This window comes from Haliotis rubra, unplaced genomic scaffold (assembly GCF_003918875.1).
Source record: "Haliotis rubra isolate DU_JTF1 unplaced genomic scaffold, ASM391887v1 Scf391, whole genome shotgun sequence".
Taxonomy (NCBI): Eukaryota; Metazoa; Mollusca; class Gastropoda; order Lepetellida; family Haliotidae; genus Haliotis; species Haliotis rubra.
The window spans coordinates 370,795-387,083 of NW_025767070.1; the positions used below are offsets into that span (position 1 = coordinate 370,795).

A 16,289-nucleotide genomic window follows, 5' to 3' on the forward strand; every position below is an offset into this window, starting at 1 on the left:
AATGGTATAGCATGTCAGAATGATAGTGAAAGCATCCAGTCACATAGTGTTGCGCAGTGGAATTGAAAACTAAACTAACTAAAATATGATTCTACCGGTATTTGGGGAACTAAACGTGACTCTCTTCATTAAACTGATGAAATAATTCAAACAATGCATGTGGGGAACTAGACGTGAATCTCTTTTGACAAGCTCTAATGGGGTAAGTAACTTAATGTGATACCTTTACATTCTATTATCTACACTATCTAGCTCTATTGCAGCGTATAGTCTATTATGGTCAGTATCTAGCTCTATTGCAGCGTATAGTCTATTATCGTCAGTATCTAGCTCTATTGCAGCTAGCTATATGGAACTTCTATTACAATGCACTATTAAATTCTGTTTATCTACATCCTATTTTGACGAGCTAACAAAAGGAACCGTGATGAGCTGTCACCTAACTCAAGTAACACCCGAACTCAAGCTACACCCAAAGTCAACTAAAGTCAAAACTCAGAACATTACCAAGCAAAACCTCAACACAACTGACTTCTAACCTCAAGTGCGACCGATTTGATCATTTCCCACGTGGTCAAGAGCATGTGGTTTGACCACACGGGAAAAGTCATGCTCGTCGGTTACCCGCGAAGCATGGTACGTTTACACGATCTGTTCGAACTGTTTGTCTCCACACCACATAGTTCAAAAGCACATATATAACAAATAAGTCTATACCATGTTAAAAGCTGTATAGCCTCCCAACCCGTGAAAGAGTATAACAATTATTTCTGCTGACGTTAATATACAAAATCAGTAACAAACATAACATAACGCCTTATGTATAGTTACATACTTTCAGAGTGATTTCATAAAGAGCAAATGTAAATGCTTATCTATATTGTCTTTGTTAGATTATATTCAATATTTAGATATTTAAGTGTAAAATCAGAAAACATTCTGTTGGGTCATTTTTCGCCAGATGACATACCCCTTTTATTTGAAAGAAAAATGTTTTTACTGGTATAGTTCTCTATTAATTTCACAGGGTAATGATGACAGCTGCTGTTGTCTTTGAAATGTGCCTATATTCCTGTATTTAGAAACTGTATTTTAGAATAGTAGGTCAATAGGCTGTGCCTACTTACTATCAATGCTACTCTGAAATGTTTATGATTTTGTAACATTTTTGTCTTGTTTATATGTCTATATCTTCTTTGTAAACCTTGTTATCTTAATCATTTTCTGTGGTGTTAACAGAAATGTTGAATGTGTAGCAATAACAAGCTGTGCCTATATTCTTGTATTAGGAAACTGTATTTTAGAATATTACCTCAATAGGCTGTGCCTACTTACTGTCAGTGCTACTTTACAATGTTTGCGATTTTGTAACAGTTTTGTCTTTTATATATGTCTATATTTTCTTAATAAACTCAATTACATGTATCTTAATCAGTTTCTGTTATCTTAAAAGAAATATTGACTGTGTGGCAATCCACAGGCAAATTAGCAGCAATCATAGGTTACACAAAGAGAAAAATGACCAGTCTTTCCACATTTGTAACAGTTTTGTCTTTTATATATGTCTATATTTTCTTAATAAACTCAATTACATGTATCTTAATCAGTTTCTGTTATCTTAAAAGAAATATTGATTGTGTGGCAATCACACTTAAACTGTTACCATATAAAACCAACACACATGCAAAATAATCTGAAATTCATGTGCATGAGTTTTTTAATGTAAATTCATATTTCATAAATGAATTTGTTACAGTTTCAATGATACCATGTCCATTACAACATGTAACATTCAAAATAAGAGGTAGTAGGATGAAATTGATTTTTCAAATACAAGGAAAAATTAAATATATGTGATCATATTCACATAACACCTCTAGATTTCATATATATGAGCATCTATATCTGCAGGTGTTGCATTTTGAAGGTTTACCGAGATGCTAGCCCCAGCTATATTGAGGATTGTATACATGTAGCATTACATTATTCACAAAATATAATCAGTAGTATAACAGTACATGTGAAGTACACTCAACAGTAAAAGTTGATATAACAGTACATAAAGTCAACAACTCAAACAAACAATGATATTGAACCTGCATTTATATAGGTAAAACTTTCCCAATAACTTTACACCCTTGGGCATGGAAGTAACACCGATGTTTTGATACAGATTCTTGTACTGCTGTCAACCAAACGAGTTTTGTACCGTTTTCAAGCACATGTACCAAAACGCCCCACTCACGAAATATAAGTTGTTATCCATTACGTTTGTCAATACTACCAAAAGTAAAAACAGATTAAAAAATATCTCCATTTTTTATTTCGATACTGCAGCCATTATTACTCACTCTAAATTTGATGAGTTTTATTTAGCAGTGATGATGATGCGAACCAAGAAGTGGAATTTACACTTTGTACCGACGGGGAATCGAACACAGCTCTACCTAGCCGCCCCACGTGGCCAATGGTAGACCTTACAGCTCATAACACAGTCGTACAAGGAGGCTACTATCAGCAATATTGAAGCAGCATCATGACTGAATGGTCACCACCTTACAGCTCATAACACAGTCGCATAAGGAGGCTACTATCAGCAATATTGAAGCAGCATCATGACTGAATGGTCACCGATGGTAGACCTTACAGCTCATAACACAGTCGTACAAGGAGGCTACTATCAGCAATATTGAAGCAGCATCATGACTGAATGGTCACCACCTTACAGCTCATAACACAGTCGTACAAGGAGGCTACTATCAGCAATATTGAAGCAGCATCGCATTGACTGAATGGTCACCACCTTACAGCTCATAACACAGTCGTACAAGGAGGCTACTATCAGCAATATTGAAGCAGCATCATGACTGAATGGTCACCACCTTACAGCTCATAACACAGTCGTACAAGGAGGCTACTATCAGCAATATTGAAGCAGCATCATGACTGAATGGTCACCACCTTACAGCTCATAACACAGTCGTACAAGGAGGCTACTATCAGCAATATTGAAGCAGCATCATGACTGAATGGTCACCACCTTACAGCTTATAACACAGTCGTACAAGGAGGCTACTATCAGCAATATTGAAGCAGCATCATGACTGAATGGTCACCACCTTACAGCTTATAACACAGTCGTACAAGGAGGCTACTATCAGCAATATTGAAGCAGCATCATGACTGAATGGTCACCACCTTACAGCTCATAACACAGTCGTACAAGGAGGCTACTATCAGCAATATTGAAGCAGCATCATGACTGAATGGTCACCACCTTACAGCTTATAACACAGTCGTACAAGGAGGCTACTATCAGCAATATTGAAGCAGCATCATGACTGAATGGTCACCACCTTACAGCTCATAACACAGTCGTACAAGGAGGCTACTATCAGCAATATTGAAGCAGCATCATGACTGAATGGTCACCACCTTACAGCTCATAACACAGTCGTACAAGGAGGCTACTATCAGCAATATTGAAGCAGCATCGTGACTGAATGGTCACCACCTTACAGCTTATAACACAGTCGTACAAGGAGGCTACTATCAGCAATATTGAAGCAGCATCATGACTGAATGGTCACCACCTTACAGCTCATAACACAGTCGTACAAGGAGGCTACTATCAGCAATATTGAAGCAGCATCGTGACTGAATGGTCACCACCTTACAGCTCATAACACAGTCGTACAAGGAGGCTACTATCAGCAATATTGAAGCAGCATCGTGACTGAATGGTCACCACCTTACAGCTCATAACACAGTCGTACAAGGAGGCTACTATCAGCAATATTGAAGCAGCATCGTGACTGAATGGTCACCACCTTACAGCTCATAACACAGTCGTACAAGGAGGCTACTATCAGCAATATTGAAGCAGCATCGTGACTGAATGGTCACCACCTTACAGCTCATAACACAGTCGTACAAGGAGGCTACTATCAGCAATATTGAAGCAGCATCGTGACTGAATGGTCACCACCTTACAGCTCATAACACAGTCGTACAAGGAGGCTACTATCAGCAATATTGAAGCAGCATCGTGACTGAATGGTCACCACCTTACAGCTCATAACACAGTCGTACAAGGAGGCTACTATCAGCAATATTGAAGCAGCATCATGACTGAATGGTCACCACCTTACAGCTCATAACACAGTCGTACAAGGAGGCTACTATCAGCAATATTGAAGCAGCATCATGACTGAATGGTCACCTCATAACACCTTACAGCTCATAACACAGTCGTACAAGGAGGCTACTATCAGCAATATTGAAGCAGCATCGTGACTGAATGGTCACCACCTTACAGCTCATAACACAGTCGTACAAGGAGGCTACTATCAGCAATATTGAAGCAGCATCATGACTGAATGGTCACCACCTTACAGCTCATAACACAGTCGTACAAGGAGGCTACTATCAGCAATATTGAAGCAGCATCATGACTGAATGGTCACCACCTTACAGCTCATAACACAGTCGTACAAGGAGGCTACTATCAGCAATATTGAAGCAGCATCGTGACTGAATGGTCACCACCTTACAGCTCATAACACAGTCGTACAAGGAGGCTACTATCAGCAATATTGAAGCAGCATCATGACTGAATGGTCACCACCTTACAGCTCATAACACAGTCGTACAAAGGAGGCTACTATCAGCAATATTGAAGCAGCATCGTGACTGAATGGTCACCACCTTACAGCTCATAACACAGTCGTACAAGGAGGCTACTATCAGCAATATTGAAGCAGCATCGTGACTGAATGGTCACCGATTCAGGCCATCAAAGAACAACAGGCAGCTCAGACAACCATTTCAGACACAGGCACCCACTGCGGGTCAGAAAATCGATCAACTAAGCCCTGGTTTACTATCCAGCCCCCCTACTATACATGTTATATAGTAGGGAGGCTGGATAGTAAACCAGGGCTCAATTATCGATCAGAAAATCGATAAACTAAGCCCTGGTTTACTATCCAGCCCCCTACTATACATGTTATATAGTAGGGAGGCTGGATAGTAAACCAGGGCTTAGTTTATCGATTTTCTGACCCGCAGTGGGTGCCTGTGCTTTCAGATGCAGCCTAGAAATCAAAAATGATTTTAGGAAATCACAGATTACCTGGTATCCCCATCTTCAAACGCAAGCTTCCGCCCAGGGTTGACACACCTTTATCGGCATGTTAGCCCATGTTTTCCTTGACCAAAGCCTGAGGGATGAAATACTTCCCACCAGAAGACTATGGGCCGACTATTGGGTGAAATGTCAAAAGAAAAACCATATGACACTTAATTTTGACTAAAAACTAAAACTTTGAAGTGAAACTTCGCCATCCCGTACAAATGACTATTTTGGTGGATGATGACACTATGCGCCGAGGGGACATTTTCCGACTAACTGCCCCAATCCCTCTGTGACAATTTAACAAAAATATTTATTTCACTTTCCTTTAAATACAAGTCATGTATTAGTTAGCTTATTCGGTCATAGGTTCGTCAAAGCGTAATGTTCGATTCAAACCATTAGTACCTGGAAAGTAAAAAATCTAGAGCTACCCCAAGAGGAACTGTCTCTGTTTCCCATATTCATACCAAACTCCGAGGGCATTGTCACCTTTAGAATGGCCGTACGAAAAACAAGGCAACGTTGCTCGATGACGCTAAGTTTTAATATGACCAAAGCTTTGTTTGTTGTTGAAGCAATGGGACGCAGGGCCCCGTTTCACAAAGCTCTCGTAGGCCTAAGATCTCGTAACTGTTCTCGTAGCATTCGTACCTCCTATGTTACAGTAGATCGAGTCTGGACCAGAGAACCTAGTCATTGACGCTGTTTGAATACGATGACATGTGTCAACCAAGCCAGCGAGCATAACCACCCGACCCCGTTAGTCGAATCAAGAAAAGCATGGCCAGTTATAACCAGGGTTCTTCACGGGGCAGAATATATGTAATACCGGTTACAGGCCGGGAGAGCTACATTTCCGAAACAGATAGCCAAAATTGATGTGGCTCTCCCGGCAGTAGTTATGGTTGCGTGAACATGGAATGTGGCTCTCCCGGCTATGCTGTCAAAACATGCTTATATAAAGTGATTCAAACAGGTTACCGTATTTAACAAAACAAGACATGTTTCCTAATAATTTTATTCAGATCACAACAGACTTTATTTCTATAATTAGCACAATATCATATATTAATATTACATATAATAGTATCACATAATAATAAAAAAATCTTAATCTGTAAAACATAATAATAATGATAATGATTTAGTTTGTTGCCATGTCTACATTTCTTATGAGAACTTTCTGCTGCATTGTGGTGCGTGGACGTCCTCTTCTTGGTCTATCTACGGATACCTTCTAACATATTTTTTATAATATTCAAGCAATTCATAGATGGTAGGAGGGTAACGTTTCTTTTGGCGTTGAGTGTAGGAACAGTCTTTTACCAGTTACGGTAATCCATTAATTAATCGCTCTATTGGAAATGTGGATTTACCGGCTACAGCCATGTAACTGAAATGTGGCCTTCCCGGCAATAGTCATTTTTGAAATGTGGCTTTCCCGGCCTGACACCGTAATACCCGGGTTAACTTGGGTTGTAAACCTCAGCTGACATCATCCTATTGTTCTAAACAAGATTTTGTAACCAACTAATTTTTATAACCAGAAAGAAATGTGGTACAGTGATAATAGCAAACAAAGACTGGATTCATACTAATATTCTCCTATCTGTAACAGTGGTCCTTCTTCCAAAACAGGCCTGGGCTGAGAATAAAGGATGAAAAGTGATCTTCACACAACTGCTGGTCTCCATGAAAGGTTTGAAGACCGAGGCAAGAACGTGTCCCCTTTACATATCAGTGGCTTCTAGAAATATCCTTTCTGGAATATGCTGTAACACTCTGGTTTGGGCGGGTAGTTGTATTTATTTATAAAACAAAAAGGATGACAAAAACATGTTAGACGTGTGTGTGTGTGTGTGTGTGTGTGTGTGTGTGTGTGTCTATATATATCTATCTATCTATCTATCTATCTAATCATGACGAGGATCTTTCTGATAGGGGCGGTGGGGTAGCCTAGTGGTTAAAGCGTTGGCTCGTCACGCCATAGACCCGGGTTCGAATCCCCACATGGGTACAATGTGTGAAGCCCATTTCTGGTGCCCATTTCTGTTGCTGGAATATTGCTAAAAGCGGCGTAAAACCAAACTCAGTCAGTCAGTCTTTCTGATAGTTGTACTGATGACGATGTCAACAATATACTAAATTCTTAGATTACACAGGAGTAAACTATTAAGAATGTCTAATGATCGTTACCCTAAACAATGTTATAATCATATACTTAGATTAGATTCTGTAGGTAGGATTACTTGGGTTTAAAAAATACGTAAACTTTTAAATGAGTATGGATTTGGTTATGTTTGGCTTTCCCAAGACATCGGAAATGTGTCATTATTTTTATCATTATTTAAGCAGAGGTGAGTTGATTGTTCAAAACAAACTATCAGAAGCAATATGGATTCATTCAGTCTTGTACATTTTAAAAGTATTATATCATCATTGCCACTTGATAATCACATTTTATGAATTAATGTAAGAGACTTATGAAGATATTTATGTTTGTCGAGATTCCACGCATTACCATTACGATGTAATATTAGATGGAAGGAAACTATGAACTCTGATGAAATTTGTAAGATGTGTAATAGTAATAGCAATAGTAATATAAATGAAGATGAATGTGTTTGAATGTGATAAATATGTAACACTACGAAAAACGTATTTACCTCTATGGAATAATTTAACAAATGCTTGTAAACTCATAAAGTTAATAACTTCTAATGACATGGTACTTTTATTGAATTGTGCTAAATTTATCAAATCATCTCTTAAATGTCGATCTTGTATATATTAACAACACACATGTCTGCCTATTGCCATTATGTACAATATCGTTTGCATTGCTTTTTGTACATGGGCCGATGGCCTACAAACTGAAATAGACTTCTTGATCCTGGTCTTGATATTTCTAAGTGTGTTTCACCATACTCATTGTTGAGTCAAGAAGCACTCAAAGCTTCTTTGTACTGACTGTGTCTTTTGACGCATGAATCACCGATCATGACATTCATGAAATCAACCATTCGTTCACATTTTGCAGATAAGTATTCTCAACGTACAGCCATGCATTGAACGTGTTCTTGACTTGTAAAGTAGCGGGAAATTACGTGACTGAAGCGAAAGTCTTACAATCAACTTGACCGTATAACCACAAGTGTAAATATTGTCTGGACAAGTGGAGATCTTGGTCTCTCATACTCGTTAATCTATTCTTGAGACAGGCTTTTCATATTTCTTGCTTACTCAAATTAATTGTACAAGTTGTAAACAAACTTGTTGTTTTGAGTATATATTGTCATTCACGTGAATACCGTCCAAAGAGGCGTCAAACCCAGCTCACTCACTCATACTGAATATGACAGCGCTAACAAAAAGTCACAAATGCTGCTGGGTGTGGGCAGATTTAAAGAGATGGGTTTTTCCGTCCTTCTTAAAAATGTCATAAGATGTTGAGTTTTCATGGTACCTTATCATTCGAATTCAACAAGTAAATATGTTGGTGTCAATAAGGCTGCCCTTTCATAAATACCGACATAGCAGATACATATCTTCATCACGAAAATCACCAAAGCATAAGGTGTAATCTGGTGTAATGGCTCACTGTACATAGACCCTCCGACATATACCTGGAATATTGCTGAGTGCGGCGTAAAACCAAACTCACTCACATAATCCCTAATAATGGCATACAATCAAACCCAATCTATTTATAAGTATACATGCACGATGAGGTGTTATATCTCAGTTACGGTGTGTGTGTGTGCGTGTGCGTGTGCGTGTGAGTGCGTGTGTGCACATAATATATGCATGTAAATGCCGTAAGTCACCATAATTAATTTCTGTTATCTTTATATAAGTATGTAAAGACGTATATATACGTCTTTGAAGTATGCTATGATGTTGGGTCGTTTTGACGTTATCTAATGCGGCAACGTAATGGTTTTCCCATCAAAAGTTGAGACTCACTAGTGAAAATATAGCCACTTACTTCAGGCAACTATTCTAAACTAAATATTGCAAAATATTCCATACTGTTTAAAGGTACTGTTTACACATGAACTGATGTATTGTAAAACAAATTCGTAACGTTGAAAAGATTATTGCCAGTAGTTCAATAAATGATAAAAATCAGTGAAAATTTACGAATTCTTAACAGCACTTTACACCAAAAACGCCTGCAGCTGTTCACATGCACGACATTTGCCCATGCTAAATTTCCTAACACAATTCTGATATTCCGGCGTGGGATAAGTTGAGATCAACCCTTAGTTCAGGTGAGCTAAAATTGGGTACAGCTAAAATCACAAGTATACAGAGTACGATATACATTTGAAGAGTGTAAATTTTGTAATGCATTTTCCAAGTAAACTCAATGCACTGCATGATGAAAACGTTTATGTGAGGAGTAATGAGAATTGCAACCAATCAAAATAGCAGCGTAACTAGTGTCAACAAAAATGGCGGAGAGAAGAAAGGTTCCCGCATCTGACGAGGAGGTTGCAAGAGACAGATCGCCAGTTCCTAGGTCTGCAATAAGCGATTTGTGACAGAATGATATTGTAAAATGTATAGTTTTCGTAGTTCGTAAACAGTGGTTTACCCACTGCCTACTGTGGTTGATAACACTTCAGGTTTTGCTCAAATCATGAATAAAGTTATTTCAAAGATTAGAAGCAGCTGCGATAACGTGTACTGTAACAGGTCGACGAAGAAATGACTCTCTAAACAGACAGCACAATGGACAAATTCTTCTCTAACCCGTTGCAAATTTTACATTAAACAATGAGCTGTCATCGTAAGCTCAAGGATCGTGTGGAGAGATCGTGTTTCGCATATGCTACATAATTCAGACCATACACGCTATTTATCAAAACGATGTAATTGGATTTGATACACGTCCAGTTGTTGTGTAAACACGTCATGATGTGCAGCAAACAATATGTTTGCATTTTGTTAACCTTTTTATGTACACTTCATTTTGTGGTAGACAATGAATTATCCCAGACCAATTTCGAAGCCACATCAAGATATCCATGTTATTACCACGATTACAAATCTAGAAACGGCACTAACATTTTCTACTACTTATTGCAGAGAGGACCAATATTGGAAACATGGTGAAAGATGTCCTAGCGAAAATCATATCTAACAGACCAGAGGACCCAATAGACTTCCTGGCCGATTAGTAAGTAGTGATGCTTTGAGGTTACTGTTGTGGACTCATTGTCACGGTCCTACACAGAGTGTTAGAGATGTGAAATAAACATTGCAGTGTAGTCCGTCAAATAAACATGTCATTCTCGGCGATAGTAAATGATACAGTCACAAGAATATCCACTATTGATGGCATCATTTAGTCAGTAAACAATTATATATCAAATTATCTTCTAAGGTCACATCTTATGAGTGTTGTTCGCTGTTTTCACTTCAGTCCACATGTCAAACAATCTCAACAAAGTCACAGTGTCTTCAGTATCAGTATTCCTACATCGATATCTTTGAAAGCCATATAATATTATTATAGAACAGTTGACAAAGCACCAGATTGTTACATGATGCCACACTTGATAAATGTTTTTGTTTGTTGTCAGGCATCATGGCTCATCATTCTCTCTTGTAGTTCATCTTCAGGTTGGCTATGATTTTGGATCTTTGATTTTTGGGTTTTTGGTGGCAAAAGAAGCAAATTATGGCATTTGTCAAATTTGAAAACCCATCATTGGCTTAAGGATTGTTTCTCTTCTCCCCTTCGTCCTTCGAATTGTGTAAGTGGGTCACTTACATTCATGGAAGATGTTACTTGTCATTCCGATACATGAAATAAAACTCATGAATGGAAACGTCATACTTTGTTTTTATATGTATAACCCGTTTAAAGGTACTGTTTACACATGAACTGATGTATTGTAAAACAAATTCGTCACGTTGAAAAGATTATTGCCAGTAGTTCAATAAATGATAAAAATCAGTGAAAATTGGCGAATTCTTAACAGCACTTTACACCAAAACGCATGCAGCTGTTCACATGCACGACATTTGCCCATGCTAAATTCCCTAACACAATTCTGATATTCCGGCGTGGGATAAGTTAAGATCAACCCTTAGTTCAGGTGAGCTAAAATTGGGTACAGCTAAAATCACAAGTATACAGAGTACGATATACATTTGAAGAGTGTAAATTTTGTAATGCATTTTCCAAGTAAACTCAATGCACTGCATGATGAAAACGTTTATGTGAGGAGTAATGAGAATTGCAACCAATCAAATAGCAGCGTAACTAGTGTCAACAAAAATGGCGGAGAGAAGAAAGGTTCCCGCATCTGACGAGAGGTTGCAAGAGACAGATCGCCAGTTCCTAGGTCTGCAATAAGCGATTTGTGACAGAATGATATTGTAAATGTATAGTTTTCGTAGTTCGTAAACAGTGGTTTACCCACTGACTACTGTGGTTGATAACACTTCAGGTTTTGCTCAAATCATGAATAAGTTATTTCAAAGATTAGAAGCAGCTGCGATAACGTGTACTGTAACAGGTCGACGAAGAAATGACTCTCTAAACAGACAGCACAATGGACAAATTCTTCTCTAACCCGTTGCAAATTTACATTAAACAATGAGCTGTCATCGTAAACTCAAGGATCGTGTGGATAGATCGTGTTTCGCATATGCTACATAATTCAGACCATACACGCTATTTATCAAGACGATGTGGTGGTTGATACACGTCCAGTTGTTGTGTAAACACGTCATGATGTGCAGCAAACAATATGTTTGCATTTTGGTAACCTTTTTATGTACACTTCATTTTGTAGACAATGAATTATCCCAGACCAATTTCGAAGCCACATCAAGATATCAGTTATTACCACGATTACAAACCTAGAAACGGCACTAACATTTTCTACTACTTATTGCAGAGAGGACCAATATTGGAAACATGGTGAAAGATGTCCTAGCAAAAATCATATCTAACAGACCAGAGGACCCAATAGACTTCCTGGCCGATTAGTAAGTAGTGATGCTTTGAGGTTATTGTTGTGGACTCATTGTCAATGTCCTACTGAGAGTGTTAGGGATGTGATATAAACATTGCAGTGTAGTCCGTCAAATAAACATGTCTTTCTCGGCTTGATAGTAAATGATACAGTCACAAGAATATCCACTATTGATGGCATCATTTAGTCAGTAAACAATTATATATCAAATTATCTTCTAAGGTCACATCTTATGGGTGTTCGCTGTTTTCACTTCAGTCCACATGTCAAACAATCTCAACAAAGTCACAGTGTCTTCAGTATCAGTATTCCTACATCGATATCTTTGAAAGCCATATTATAGAACAGTTGACAAAGCACCAGGTTGTTACATGATGCCACACTTGATAAATGTGTTTGTTTGTTGTCAGGCATCGTAGCTCATCATTCTCTCTTGTAGTTCATCTTCAGGTTGGCTATGATTTTGGATCTTTGATTTTGGGTTTGGTGGCAAGAAACAAGTGTGGCATTTGTCAAATTTGAAACCAATCATTGGCTTCAGGAGTGTTTCTCTTCTCTATCGTCATCGAATTGTGTAAGTGGGTCACCCATTCATGGAAGATTTCACTTGTCATTCCGGCCATGGAGTTGAACTCATAATGGACTAAAAGCTTAAGTTTCTCAGAAAAGTTTCTAGAAAAGTAATGCATTCTCTGAAATTCTTGCCACTGTATCATTTTTCACCTTTCAAATGAGTTCTCTGGGTTACAAGTCCAGGGAACAAACCAGTCTCATCACTATTAAAAATATAGCCTGGGTTGAATTGGGTTCCTAAGGTATGGGGTTGAGAGCAGAGGCCCTCGTGTCTTTCCGAGGATTAACGATTTTGAAAAAAATATATAACATTTGAGATGACCCCTGACTCGAAATGCCTTACAGAACAATACATTATGACAAGGCCGGACACGATTGGCCAATCGATCACCACTCATGACACCTACCAATTCTTTATTGTTATTTCTGTCGATTGAAACCCAATTTTGACCCCTCACCAAACGATCTCAAACGGATGACATATGTCCGACCTACCAATTCTGGGTTGGTTGATGCTATTTCAACTGATACTTTCTTTGAGAAGTCATTGTTCTCGAAAATATTCTTACATTAAGCAGTCGATGAAAAGAAAATTCCTGCTTAATTTACAATGACAGATTTGAAAGCGCTGACCAATCAGAGGGCTTGATCTTATTTTGAGACACAAATCCATTTGGATGATCGATATGTCCAATCGACAAAATAACAATAAAGAATGGTTGAAAGCAAGTGCCCTCTCATCCTATGATTATGTTTATTGTTAAGGAATCGACATTTGGTGTCATAATTATTGTACTTAAGGCATTTCGAGTCGGGTCATCTCAAATTATATATATTTTTTCAAAATCTTTAATCCTCGCAAAGACACGAGGGCCTGTGGTTGAGAGGTCAACCAGCAATCAACAAGCTTGGGGACAACTAATGCACTCTCACCATGCATTGGTTTACAGCATGTTTTGATTATATTTCTATTGAAATAATCCTTTTTTTGATAAATAAGCTGCGTCTCGAATATGCAACCCAGGCAGTGAGAAGCTGCGATACTATGAAATGAGATCAATTATAGTGTGCTGTTACTTCCCTTTCCACGTGCAATACCTAACTGCACCTCTTGTGTTATGTTAATGGCGGCTGTAGTATCTTGAGCTCAGGCATTACAAATTTAGTGGTATTTGTGTACTGAATGCAAGAACTTTTTCCTAAGCAGAAATTAAGATTACACATACAGCCAGACATTGCCATCAGCTATTCACCAATTTCCCTGTTATATGGCTATTAGTTCTGGAAATACTTTTCATGGTCAACATAATAATAAAAACAAAGGGATAACAAATTAGGATGCCTATGTAGGGAGACATTGTGGATGGACGGGAGATTCCTGGATGGGTTTACCATTCTTATTACCAGCAAGAACTGTTGCATATTGACTGTCTTTCTTGTATCCTCTGTCCTTTTTGGCATCCTTAGTCTAAGCTATCATTTCGTAAGGAAGTGTGCAATAGTACAGACCTATCTCATCACAGTTATCTACCAGTAGGGGCGGTGGGGTAGCCTAATGGTTAAAGCATTGGCTCGTCACGCTGAAGACCTGGGTTCGAATCCCCACATGGGCACAATGTGTGAAGCCCATTTCTGGTGTCCACCGCCGTGATGTTGCTGGAATATTGCTAAAAGCGGCGTAAAACCAAACTCAGTCAGTCAGTATCTACCAGTAAGTCTTATGTGGTGATGATTTCTGCTAGGATGTATGTGTAGGCTGAGTTTGCTGAGGATCAACCTTAGTGTTACATATCACGCCAATGATCAGTGATCACATTGCCGTCAAATTACATATCAGTGTCTTTGCTCGGAATTGTTGCACATACTATCAATTTTCATTGTCCAGGTGGTGTCTATCTTTCAGAACTGGAACCAAAGTATTAAACATCTGGAGCTACTGCCTCAGCTGAGCTACTCATCACATGACAACATTTTTGTTTCAGTTTTGAAGCCCAGGAGGAACAGAGCAGTGCAGTGGAGAGAGCCCGACATGTGCTGTTGATGACACACCACAGTCGGCCAGTGTTCGAGAGCAATGTCAGGGTGGCATATGATATTTTGGGGAAAGTGAAAATTGCCAGTGAGTAAATTATTTCCATGTTCGCTCAGTTTTAGGGGCTGGTTGCTTAGCCCAGGTTCTACTCCCCTCAAGGGTGAAATATGTGAAGACTATTTCTGGGATACCCCATGACATCTAACACCTTGATCGTATCAATATTCAGTTCCTCGGGATGAATATAGCAGATTTAACACATGTATTTATATATCACTATAATCATTATACCCCTAATCAACACATGCTGAAGGCCAGGGTTTGCTGGAACATGGATACAATGTGTGAATCCCACCTGGGGTGATGTTATTGAAATATTGCTAAATACCAAGTGTAAAGCCAAGCTCGCATATCACATGCTCGCTATCGGTAGCAAAGGAAAAGAATGATTTTTTTCCTTATCCTGACTCATGCTTATTTACTTATCTCCTTCCTCTATGCGAATAGTAGTGGAACACTTGAATTCCTTGTAGTTCCCCGAAGAGGACGTAAAAGTTCACTCACCCATGAGTTGCCTCCCTTTTCCTGCTAAAACAGTTATGTGACCTGCCATACTTGTCACTCTCTCATTCATCGCCCAAGCGGATGGTTGGGCGAGCACTGGAGTCCCGTATACAGCACCATATCCTTTAATATTTAGATCCTTTATCCAAATTAAGATGTGTATGGTTTTTAGTTATATTTAGCTTTCATTGTATGTCAAAATTTTGAAAAAATTATACATATTTTGTGATGTTTATTCATCACAATGTAGTTTGTTTACATTTGATGAAATCTTGCAGTGTTTGCAGGTACCGGGCTATCAGTGGCTGATCCTTACCCCCAATGCCCGTCATGCATTAATCCATGTTCTTCCAGCTTGCGTTGCAGATACTGTATAAATTTATCAGATTTACAATTTAATCAGTACTTGTCTTACATCTATAGACGTGCGATGGGCCGGGTGAGGAAGTCATCTCAAGTCACTGGTGATAAATCCGGAGATAACGCCGGTAACCGTATGTTGTTATCTACTGCTGAAATACATAACTCAGATGATTTGTCGAGTATGTTACAGGGTCAGTCGTCTGTTGCTGGTCGGGACCTAGCTGGGTCTAAGAAGAGGTCTGCAACGACTGAGTCGGCGTCATCGCAGAGTAAGAGGAAGATGTCCTCATCGTCTGCGGTGAAGAAGAAGTCATCTTCATCTGGAACCTCGTCGAAGTCAACTCGTCCCAGTAAAACAACACATCAGAGGTCGTTCAACGAAGACATTGTGCCTCCTGATGAAACAGACGTTTATGCTGACCCTCCGATACTGCTGCCTAAAGTACCAGTAAGATCTACTAGAACGGTGACGTAGTGTACCTCCACGCCGACACGATCGTCCCCTGTAACTACGACAGCTGTTCAGCTGTTTGACGACCAGCCTACAGCAATGCAGACGTCTGTCAACAGAGACAACACCAGTGTAGCCTCATCGCAGATGCAAGTAGACGCAGATGACGCCTCA

The 16,289-nt window shown here is 39.0% G+C and overlaps 1 protein-coding gene across 1 annotated transcript in view; it reads left to right on the top strand.

The window, feature by feature from the left end:
* The first annotated feature begins 11,420 nt into the window (after nt 1-11,420).
* LOC124286780 (tubulin polyglutamylase complex subunit 1-like) overlaps nt 11,421-16,289 on the top strand; it is a 29,484-nt gene continuing 24,615 nt past the window's right edge. Inside the window, exons 1-3 of the mRNA XM_046723214.1 lie at nt 11,421-11,496; nt 12,055-12,145; nt 14,688-14,824. Coding sequence (XP_046579170.1) covers nt 11,430-11,496; nt 12,055-12,145; nt 14,688-14,824 — 295 coding nt within the window. The 5' untranslated portion in view covers nt 11,421-11,429. The remainder of the gene's footprint in view (nt 11,497-12,054; nt 12,146-14,687; nt 14,825-16,289) is intronic.